Source organism: Cetorhinus maximus, chromosome 7 (assembly GCF_964194155.1).
Source record: "Cetorhinus maximus chromosome 7, sCetMax3.hap1.1, whole genome shotgun sequence".
Taxonomy (NCBI): domain Eukaryota; kingdom Metazoa; phylum Chordata; class Chondrichthyes; order Lamniformes; family Cetorhinidae; genus Cetorhinus; species Cetorhinus maximus.
In genome coordinates this window covers 90,049,477-90,061,506 of record NC_135885.1, presented here as the reverse complement: position 1 = coordinate 90,061,506, position 12,030 = coordinate 90,049,477, and the positions used below count along the sequence as shown (strand labels likewise).

The 12,030-nt window shown below is 43.1% G+C and overlaps 1 protein-coding gene across 10 annotated transcripts in view; it reads right to left on the bottom strand.

The window, feature by feature from the left end:
• Positions 1 to 12,030, bottom strand: part of LOC144682934 (basic immunoglobulin-like variable motif-containing protein) — a 53,943-nt gene that overhangs the window by 14,301 nt on the left and 27,612 nt on the right. For all 10 annotated transcript variants that reach the window (XM_078545845.1, XM_078545849.1, XM_078545843.1 and 7 more), the window contains 2 exons: positions 7,577 to 7,681; positions 3,160 to 3,254 (listed from right to left, as the gene is read on the bottom strand). In XM_078545845.1, the coding sequence (XP_078401971.1) occupies positions 3,160 to 3,254; positions 7,577 to 7,681 (200 nt within the window). The remainder of the gene's footprint in view (positions 1 to 3,159; positions 3,255 to 7,576; positions 7,682 to 12,030) is intronic.

Sequence of the window (12,030 nt, the reverse complement as noted above, 5' to 3'; positions counted from 1 at the left end):
TAGGTGGTGGAATTTAAATTCAATGAATAAAATATCTGGAATATAAATCTAGTCTCAATAATGGTGACCATGAAACTACCATCGATTGTTGTAAAAACCCATCTGGTTCACTAATATCCTATAGGGAAGGAAATCTACCGTCTTTACCTGGTCTAGCCTACATGTGATTCCAGACCCACAGCAATGTTGCTGACTCTTAACTGCCCTCTGAAATTGTCCAACAAGCCACTCATTTCAAGGGCAATTAGGGATGGGCAACAAATGCTGGCCTTGCCATGAAAGAATTAAGAAAAAAAGTTCTGTTCTCTCTGATGGGATTTCAGTTTGCCTGTTTTAGCTTGTTCACCCTCATTGCTTTCTATTCCCCTTCTTATGTTTGAATAGGTGTCAACCAAAACGCACTTTCACAGCCACATCTCCTTCCTCAGCAACTGTCTCTGGCTTCGACTTATTCCACATGGATTCCAACTAAAATTCTACGCCATGGTTTGGATCCACCCCTGATTACAGATAACTCCATGATATTCAGTATTCCATGAACTGCTTTTCTTGCCCTATCCCAAGATCTACACTCAAAACCATGCTTTAACAAAAAGCTTTTTTTTCCATTTGAAGGATCACAAACTTCAACAGCTCATGGGTGCCATTGCCTCTCCAGATCCTCCTTCCCCTTCACTTGCCTCTGACCCCATCTCTTCTTTCAATCTCACCCCTTTCCGTGCACTCATAATACCCTCCAACCTTCCCCTCACTGACCCTGAACGATCTACCTTTAGCAAAGAAATCAGCTTCAGCCCCTTACACTCCTACCTCAATGAATTTTGAGCTTGGCACAATGCTGAGCCCTTCTTTCATCACCTTTGCACTCAGTCCTCAGTCAGGTATCTTCTCCCACTCAGCAGACCCTTTTAGCTACCTTCAGAATTCTCCCTCCATTTTTCACTGAAAACTACTGCCAAGATTTCGGCTATCTCCATTTGTTTGTTCCCCTCACTCACTTTAACCTAACTCCCTCTGAAATTGCAGCACTCTGTTCTCTTAGGTCCAACCCTAATATTGTCATCAAACCTGCTGACTAGGGTGGTGTTGTTTGGTATACTGACCTTTACCTAGCGGAGATTGAATGCTAACTCTCTTCCTCCTATGTCCCCCTGGACTATGACTCCACCACTGAACATCAAGCCATTGTTTCCAATAATGTCAATGATCCCATCTCATCTGGAAACCTTCTCTCTGTGGTCTCTAAGCTCATTGTCCCCAATAATTAAAAACCTGCTTCTACCCCCGCTCCCAAGATCCACAAACAGGACTGCCCTGGTAGACCAATTATTTCAGTCTGTTCCTGCCCCACTGAACTGGTTTCATCCCATCTTGCCCTGCCTATTTCCCCTTTGTCATATCTCTTCCTATCTACAACTGTGGCTCTTCCGACGCCCTTGGTAACTTTTAACAGTTTCCAGTTTCCTGACCTTAATTGTCTCCTTTTCACCATAGACATCCAAACTTTCTACACCACCATCCTCAACCATTATGGCTTGAGGACTCTGTTTCTTCCTTGAATGGAGGCCCAACCAGTCTCCATCCATCATGAACTTCCTCCAAAACAAAAACAGAATTACCTGGAAAAACTCAGCAGGTCTGGCAGCATCGGCGGAGAATCACATCTTTTTTTATGAACTTCCTCCACCTTGCTGCACTTGTTCTCACATTGAACAACCTCTCTTTTAACTCCACTTCCTCCAAATAAAAGGACCGGCTGTGGGTACCTGCATGGATCCTAGCAATACCTGCCCTTTCATGGGATATGTGGAACATTATATGTTCTAGTCCTTCTCGGGCCCTCTACTTCACCTTCTTTTCTGGTACATTGATAACTGCCGTTTCCTGCTTTCGGCCTGAATTGGAAATTTTTTTTAATTGACTTTGCTTCCAAATTCAACCCTTCTTTTGGCTTCACATGGTCCATCTCCCAATCTTCCCTCTCTGACTTCTGTCTCCATTCTATAGATAGGCTATCAACCAATATTCACCAAAAGCTTACTGATTTCCACAACTACCTTGAATACACTTCCTCATACTTAGTTTCTGTAAGAACTCCATTCCATTCTCCCATTTTCCAGTCACATCTGTTCCTACGGTGCCATCTTCTATACTAGCACTTCTAACTGGTCTTCTTTTTCTTCAACCGAGGATTCCCCCACACCATGGTTGACAGGGTCCTCAACCGCAACCGATCTATTTCATGCACTTCTGCTCTCATCCCTTCCCCACAATCCCAGAAGCGTGATAGGATTCCCTTGTCTTCACCTTCCATCCCACCAGCCTTTGCATTCAACTGACCATCTTCTGCCATTTTTGCACCACCTCCAGTGGGTTTGCCACCACCAAACACTTATTCCCCTCCGCTTTCAGCATTCTCTCTGCAACACCCTGGTCCAGTCTTTAATTACCCCCAACAGCCACTCCACTTCCCACAGTACATTTTTATGCAAGCTCAGGAGATGCATACCTGTCCTTTTATCTCCTCCCATCTCATTTTCAAGGCCCCAGACACTCCTTCCAAGTGAAACTGTGATTTACATGTATTTCAATTTAGTGTACTGTATTTGCTGCTCATGTTGTGCTCTCCTCTATATTGAGGAGCTAATGCAGATTTGGTGACCAGTTTACAGAACACCTCTGTTTAGATCACAAGCGTGACCCTGAGTATCCAGTCACCTGTCATTTTAATTCTCTACCTTGCTCACACTCTGACCTCTCTGCTCTTGGTCCCCTGCAGTGTTCCAATGAAGTTCAATGTAAACTTGAGGAACAATATCTCATTTTCAACTGGGCACTTCTCAACATTGAGTTCACCAATTTTAGATCGTAACCTCTATCCCCATTGTTTCCTTGATCTTTGTTTTGTTTTTTTTTCCACATTACAGCTACATCAAACCCATACTTTGCCTGACCTCAGACTCACATAAGGTACTAAAGTGAAAAATGTTCCTTTTGTGAGATCAATATCCCTTCTTTTGATGAAATATAGATCATTCCCATTGGAGGCAATTTTATAGATGTTGCACAACACTAGCGTATACACATTTTAAAACTTCAATAGGTTCATGCAATCATTATTGCATTAATGAATATTTAGCAATAACGCAGTTAATGTACCAGTCTCTCCAGCTGTTCTATTTTTCCCATGGGGTTTGTACAGAACATAGGAACAGCCTCTTATATGAAAATGCTCATTAAGCTGCCTGAACCATCTGTGAAAAGACAGAGAAGAAAAGTAAAATGTTAGTAATCATTCAAATCTAAATGAATCTGGTTTAATTTTGGTCTCAGGATTTTTAGACTAATGGCATTGTGGTAACATTTATCTGGAACTGGCCAGATGGGTCACATGATCTTTTTTCAAACTGCACCTTTGCTAGAGGGCACATTCCAACATGGCAAACCAAAATTTTTGTTATGCACCTTTTGTGGTTCTCATAACACATTTTCTCCAATTACACTGTGCTGCCAGAGCATTTATTAAATAAGGGAGTTCCTTGGAATGACTAAATATATTTGCAAATTACATTCTGCATTATCACAGCTCTGAGAAACATCTTAAATAACTCTTGAATAAAATAATTTCCATATAAACAAAACTAGCAACCAATTTGTACACAGCAAGTTCAAATCATCAAAACTTAAATGAATAAGCAGTTCAGGTATTGTGACGGTGTTGGCCGAGAGATGCTGATACACTTATTTCTTACAACTAGAAATTAATTTTAATGTTCAATCACCAAAAATGACCCAATTAAGTGACGTCACCTGTAAACATACTAAAAGCAAAGTCTCTAACCCATATCCTTAATCCATCCTCCCTGTTCTTCTCAACAGTATATAAACAAAATCTTGAGGTAAACAACAAAAATATGACAAGTTCTCAAGAGGAAGAGAAGAATGTTCACCAGTTCAAGCTTATTTAATTGGAAAAAACATTCCAAAGATGGTTCGCACAGTCAATAGAATTTAGATCAGCTAAATATCTAATTACCCTTAAAAATTCTGCTGTTCACAGCTCCTCACCTAACAAAGGTATTTAGCTACAGCCTCATTGAACACACCCACACAATAATCAAAATCTTGGTCACAGCATGAAAAAAGAAACATAGTGGTACCGTGTGGACCTCATAACATAGTACACCTGATTTTCCTATATTACAACGCTTATCTCATTTGGCCATATCTCAGTGCAAACCAAAGATACTCAAATCTGATAGTCATAAGAGACAAGGAAATTAATCGTAGAACTTGTGATATTGGAAGATTAAAAGCCTGTGTGACAAAAACTGAACGTTGGCAGTAAATAACTAATGAAGAATATGCATTATAGACTCGTGTTCTGATGACATAGCTCTCACACTTAAGGTTAGTGACTGATCATTGAAAATTTACTAAAAAAAAACAAGGAATATAAGAACAGTTGATTGCTGATGAAACACACTCAGCGTTGACATAACAACAGAAACAGCCGGTCATCTCTCCATCTTTGGTGTTATGAAGAATTCGTACAATAAAAGAAATATAAAAATTAAATCAGCTGCAATCAGAAAATTTTGTTGCTAAATTGTGACTTAAGCTGATAGAAACACTGGCCCAAATCTTCCAGCCAGCAGCAGAGTGGGAGTGTCCGCCGCTAACTGCAATTTAAATTACCCGCTTACCTTTTAATGCTAGTGCCTTAGGTCCTTTTGGTCCCAGCTCCAGTTTGAATCCAGCAATGAGCAGAGTCAGGAGGCCCAATAGCAAGATGTACTACAGTGAAGCCAGGTCCCCTTTTTCAACATGAACTGAAGACACATCCTTAAAGTCTGTCTTCAGTTCACTGACTTGCAGAGTTTTTAAGTGTCCCTGTCACACACAGCATTGCTCACCTTCCCCCAACCCTCTGACAATGCTCACCCTCCTCCTCACTCCCCCGACAATGCTTAACCCCCCTCCTGGCTCACCCTCCACCCCTCAAACTGAACAATGCTCATTCCGCACCCCCCACCTACTCCACTACACCCCTGACAATGCTGCCTCTTCTGACATCAGTCGAACAGAAGCCAGGGATTCCAAGAGCTGAGTTGGGAGACGGTATGTGGGAAGGGGTGAGCATTCTCAGGGGAGATGCGCATTGTCGGTGGGGGGTGGGGCGCGGGTGTGTGTGTGTGTATGCATTGTCGAAGGGGAAGAGTGAACATTGTCGGTGGAAGAGATGGTGGGGCTGGGGGGATAGTGGGTAAGCACCAAACTGCAAGTCTACTAAGCCTCTGTCTTCAGTGCACTCCTCTACAATGGCAAGAGCTGGCCAACATATGCTAGACAGGAGAAAAGGCTGAACAGCTTCCACTTTCGCTGTCTCAGACGTATCCTGGGCAGAACAAGCTCACCAACTCGGAAGTGCTGGAGCATGCTAATTCCATCAGCATACACTCATTGCTAAGTCAATAACATCTGCGCTGGCTCAGCCACATTCATCAGATGTATGGCGGCCGTACATCCAAAGATCTTCCGTACTGTAAACTTGCCATTGTGTTATGATATCCTAGGCATCCATTCCTCTGCTACAAGGAGACCTGTAAGTGAGATGTGAAGGTGCCAGATATTGACACTAACAACTGGGAGACAGTTTCTTACAGCTGTGACCTCTGGAGGCTGACTGAAAGAGGCAAGCAGATACGAAAAAGCTCTGGGCCGAGAAGAGGGCCCAGAGAAAACAGAGGCCAGCAAATTGTGCCCCTTCTCAGCCCACTGCCACATTTGCAGCAAAGGAAGACAGAGATTGTCATGCCAGAGTGAGTTCCTAAGCCACACCAGGCAATGCTTAATACAGAGTTGACCATCAAGGTGCAAACCATCATTTTACAAGATAGAAGGTTGGCACCACAAGATCCAGTATTGTCTAAGAAGGCACGGTTAATTAGTAATCTTATAGTAAAAGATCTGCTGGGAAATAATTATCATAATACAATTGAATTCCATATTAAGTTTGAAAGCGACATACTCCAATCAAAAACGTCCCCAATTTGCCCTTGAGAAGCTGGTGGTGAGTTGTCTTCTTGAACTGCTGCAGTCTATGTGGCATAGGGACATCCACAGTGCTGTTAGGCAGGAAGTTCCAGGATTTTGACCCAGCAAGTGAAGGACAGCGATAGTCAGGATGGTGTGTGGCTTGGAGGGGAACTCCCAGGTGGTGGTATTCCTATGCATCTACTGCCCTTGTCCTTCTATTATGTATCTGCTGCCCTCGTCCTTCTAATCACATTAAATTATAGAAATTACCACAGGTGTCATTGTTAAGGTCACCAATTCAAACTTCAGTCTGTGCTGTCAGGTGGTCTCAGCTGAGAAAGAATCATACAACACAGGAGGCCATTCGGCCCATGGTGGTAGGTTCACCATAATTGGACTTAATGACCCTCTCCCATCACCACTGACTCTCTTTCACCAGCCCCCACCAACCCCCCAGATTGAGGGTGAAGGTGTGAGAAAAAAAATAAGGTCGTGCAAGGATGCTGTTTCTGATTATTATTCAGCAACTCTGCTGAAATACCATTTTGTGCACATCAGGCTCACTGTCTTTCCCCTTTGGTTACATAATTACTGCTGAGGTTCATACAGGAATAATGCCTAAGTGGATCAGTGCCTAGGACATGATTCTAAAGTGTGTATTGTGTATATATTTTACAGACAAAAAAAATATATATGGATATGTTCTAAATTTATGGGTGGTCAGATGAAAATAAAAGGCTGTAATTTAATCCTAGCTTTGCCTTTAAGTTTCAATTACATATCTCATCTCTTTAATTACATTATTGCCTTACTTTACTCCCGGCCATCGAGAATTCTACTATTGGTCTTTTCTGAGAACCAAAGCTCTTTATTCAGACAATTTTAGCTGCAGCTTGAATAATTTGGCAGTGCTTGAAACTTTTGACTTCCATCAATGGGTAATTTTCTTCCAGGGTGGCAAAAGACATTTGTGCATTAACCATCTTCTACAAAGAAGTTCCAATACATTAAAAATATTAGAATTAAAGAAATATGAAATGGAAAGGACAATCCATGCATCAATTTACATTGACCTGTGTACCTAAGCGTGTTCATTTAAGATTTTGCATTTGCGTCAGTTAAGAACAACTGTTTCATATTTCTGAATCCTGAAGCAAGGTAATGGCCACCCTTTCAAGTTGATGTCAGTACTGAGCAAACAACACTACTGGGGGGAAAGAATGGAAAAAAACATATAATAGGAATAGTGCAGTTATCAGTCAGAAAGGCTTGTTCTTAGAATTATGAAAACTTAAAGTTAATATTTTTCATGGATGTGCTGTCAAAATATTATACAGTAGGACAACTGGATCACCTTTCAAGAAACAAAGCTGCTTTGCCACCTGCAAGTGCCATAAACAACTGAAGTATGGCTGATGGGAGGGAGCAGAACCAGTAAAAAGTTCTAATGTGAAACTTTTTGTCATGCAGTGAATCACAAGACATTTTTTAACATTAGCATTGTAGCAAAAGTTCTGATCCACTTTCTACGACTTACCTCATTAGTGTTGCATTTCCAGTAAAGGGCCCAAATCTGATGTCTTCATAGGGTTGGTGGAAACCCAAGATATGTAAAGCTTCCTCCTGGGTAATTGGTGGAAGACTGGGGAAAACATCACAATAAATCGTTATGTTATCTTAAACAGCAATAACTTGTTTTAGAGATCACAATTGCCTATCTTTTTGGAACATGATGTTTTTAATCCAGCAGTAAAGTAGACTTTATTTCTATTGAGAACTGCAAGTAAGTATGTTGTCAGATATTGGTTTGTACTATTCTCAAAAGCTGATCATTACTAGGAATAGTACAGATCTACTTTTTAAAAAATATGTATATCTGGTCCATTTCTGCTTTCAACTTTATAAAATCATAATTTCTCACATTGGAATGAAATAGAAAATCCCAAATGTATTGGAATTGTGAATTAATTCTTCAGATGCTTCAAGTGTCCCGGACAACTACATCTGCAGGAAGCGTACCTAATTGCAGCTCCTCACAGACCGCATGGATCGGTTGGAGCAGCAGTTGGATGCACTTAGGAGCATTCAGGTGGCAGAAAGCGCCATAGACAGGAGTTTTGCAGACGTGGTCACACCCAAGGTACAGTCAGATAGATGGGTGACCGCTAGAAGGGGCAGGCAGTCAGTGCAGAAATCCCCTGTGGCTGTCTCCCTCTCTAACAGGTATACCGTTTTGGATACTGTTGCGGGTGATGGCCTATCAGGGGAAAACAACAGCAGTAGCCAGAGCAGTGGCACCACGGCTGCCTCTGTTGTTCAGCAGGGGGGGGAGGTCAAAGCATAGAAGAGCAATTGTCATAGGGGACTCTATAGTCAGGGGCTCAGATAGGCGCTTTTGTGGTCGTGAAAGAGACACCAGGATGGTATGTTGCCTCCCTGGTGCCAGGGTCCAGGATGTCTCTGATCAGGTATGGGACATTCTGAAGGGAGAGGGAGAACAGCCAGAGGTCGTGGTACACATTGGTACTGATGACATAGGAAGGAAGAGTGACGAGGTTCTGCAGCGGGAGTTCAGGGAGTTAGGCAGAAAGTTAAAAAACAGGACCTCTAGGGTTGTAATCTCAGGATTACTCCCTGTGCCACGTGCCAGTGAGGCTAGAAATAGGAAGATAGTGCAGCTAAACACGTGGCTGAACAGATGGTGTAGGAGGGAGGGTTTCCTATATCTGGATCAGTTGTATCTCTTCCGGGGCAGGTGGGACCTGTACAAGAAGGATGGGTTGCATCTAAACTGGAGGGGCACCAATATCCTGGCTGCGAGGTTTGCTAGTGTCACTCGGGAGGGTTTAAACTAGTATGGCAAGGGGGTGGGAACCAGAGCAATAGGTCAGCAGGTGAAATAAATGACTGGGAACTAGTGAATATGGCCAGTAGGACTAAGAGGAAGGGCAGGCAGGGAGAAATTACTGAACACAGTGGGACTGGGGGTCTGAAATGCATTTGTTTCAATGCGAGAAGTTTAACAGGCAAGGCAGATGAGCATCGAGCTTGGATTAGTACTTGGGACTATGATGTTATTGCTATTACAGGAACTTGGTTGAAGGATGGACAGGATTGGCAGATAAACGTTCCAGGATTTAGATGTTTCAGGCAGGATAGAGAGAGATGTAGAAGAAGTGGGGGAGTTGCACTGCTGGTTAAGGAGAATATCGCAGCTGTACGACAGGAGGACACCTCGGAGGGCTCATGCAGCGAGGTAATATGGGTAGAGCTCCGGAATAGGAAGGGTGCAGTCACAATGTTGGAGGTTTACTATAGGCCTCCCAATTGCTGGCAGGAGATTGAGGAACAGTTGTGTAGGCAGATTTTGGAAAGATGTAAAAGCAATAGGGTTGTTGTGATGGGTGATTTTAACTTTCCCTATATTGACTGGGAACCACTTAGTGCTAGGGGTTTGGATGGTGCAGAATTTGTAAGGTGCATCCAGGGACAAGATGTAGATAGTCCAACTAGGGAAGGGGCAATACTGGACCTGGTATTAGGAAATGAACCTGGCCAGGTGTTCGAAGTTTCAGTAGGGGAGCATTTAGGGAAAAGTGACCATAATTCAGTAAGTTTCAAGGTACTGGTGGATAAGGATAACAGGAGTCCTCGGGTTAAGGTGCTTCATTGGGGAAAGGCTAATTATAACAATATTAGGCAGGAACTGAGGAATCTAGACTGGAGGGGGATGTTTGAGGGCAAATCAATAACTGACGGGGGCTTTCAAACGTCAGTTGATAAGAATTCAGGACTGGCATGTTCCTGCTAGGATGAAGGATAAGTATGGCAAGTTTCAGGAACCTTGGATAATGAAGGATATTGTGAGATTAGTCAAAAAGAAAAGGGAAGCATTCGTAAGGGCTAGAAGGCTGGGAACAGATGAAGCCCGTGGAGAATATAAAGAAAGTAGGAAGAAACTTAAGCAAAGAGTCAGGAGGGCTAAAAGGGGTCATGAAAAGTCATTGGCAACCAGGATTAAGGAAAATCCCAAGGCCTTTTATACATATGTAAAAAGCAAGAGGGTAGCCAGGGAAAGGGTAGGCCCACTCAGGGACAGAGGTGAGAATCTGTGTATGGAGCCAGAAGAAATGGGAGAGATACTAAATGAGTACTTCTCAAGAGTATTCACCAAAGAGGACTTAGCGGTTGATTTGTCTAGGGAAGAATGTGTAGATAGCCTGGATCATGCTGAGATCAAAAAAGAGGTGTTAGGCGTCTTGAAGAATATTAAGGTGGATAAGTCCACAGGGCCAGATGGGATCTACCCCAGAGTACTGAGGGAGGCAAGGGAGGAGATTGCTGGGGCCTTGACAGAAATCTTTATATCCTTACTGGCTATGGGTGAGGTCCCAGAGGACTAGAGAATGGCTAATGTTGTTCCATTGTTTAAGAAGGGTAGCAGGGATAATCCAGGAAATTACAGGCCGTTGAGCCTTACGTCAGTGGTAGGGAAATTATTGGAGAAGATTCTTCGTGACAGGATTTACTACCATTTGGAAGCAAATGGGCGTATTAGTGAGAGGCAGCTTGGTTTTGTGAAGGGGAGGTTGTGTCTCACTAACTTGATCGAGTTTTTCGAGGAAGTGACAAAGATGATCGACGTTGGAAGGGCAGTGGATGTTATCTACATGGATTTCAGTAAGGCCTTTGACAAGGTCCCTCATGCAGACTGGTACAGAAGGTAAAGTCGCATGGGATCAGAGGTGAGCTGGCAAGATGGATACAGAATTGGCTTGGTCGTAGAAGACAGAGGGTAGCAGTGGAAGGGTGCTTTTCTGAATGGAGAGCTGTGACTAGTGGTGTTCCGCAGGGATCAGTGCTGGGACCTTTGCTGTTTGTAGTATATGTAAATGATTTGGAGGAAAATGTCACTGGGCTAATTAGTAAGTTTGCAGATGACACTAAGGTTGGAGGAGTTGCAGATAGTGAAGAGGATTGTCAAAAGATACAACGGGACATAGATCGATCGGAGACTTGGGCGGAGAAATGGCAGATGAGTTTAATCCGGACAAATGCGAGGTAATGCATTTTGGAAGGTCTAATATAGGTAGGAATTATACAGTAAATGGCAGAACCCTTAAGTGCATCGACGGGCAGAGGGATCTGGGTGTACAGGTCCACAGGTCACTGAAAGTGGCAACGCAGGTGGATAAGGTAGTCAGGAAGGCATATGGCATGCTTGCCTTCATCGGCAGGGGTATTGAGTATAAAAGCTGGGAAGTCATGCTGCAGCTGTATAGAACCTTGATTAGGCCACACTTGGAATATTGCGTGCAATTCTGGTTGCCAAATTACCAGAAGGATATGGAGGCGTTGGAGAGGGTGCAGAGGAGGTTTACCAGGATGCTGCCTGGTTATTAGCTATGAGGAGAGGTTGGAGAAACTCGGATTGTTCTCACTAGAGCGACGGAGATTGAGGGGCGACTTGATAGAAGTTTACAAAATTATGAGTGGCATGGACAGAGTAGATAGTCAGAAGCTTTTTCCCAGGGTGGAGGAGTCAATTACTAGGGGACATAGATTTAAGGTGAGATGAGAAAACTTTAGAGGAGATGTGCGGGGCAAGTTTTTTACGCAGAGGGTAGTGAGTGTCTGGAATTCGTTGGCAGAGGAGGTGGTGGAAGCAAGTACAATAGTGGTGTTTAAGAGGCAGCTTGACATATACATGAATAGGATGGGAATAGAGGGATACGGACCCCGGAAGTGCAAAATGTTTTAGTCTGACAGGCAATATGATCGGCGCAGGCTTGGAGGGCCGAAGGGCCTGTTCCTGTGCTGTACTTTTCTTTGTTCTTTGTATTTTATCTATTTAAACAACTTTCTCAAAAATATCCATTAAGAATTCTTCAGTAATGAATTCCCTCCTAACACCTATTTTGTTTTGCCTGTGCATCCTGCACCTTTGAGAATACCACTCTGGAAGTGGAAGAGGAAGGGGAAGAGAGAGGT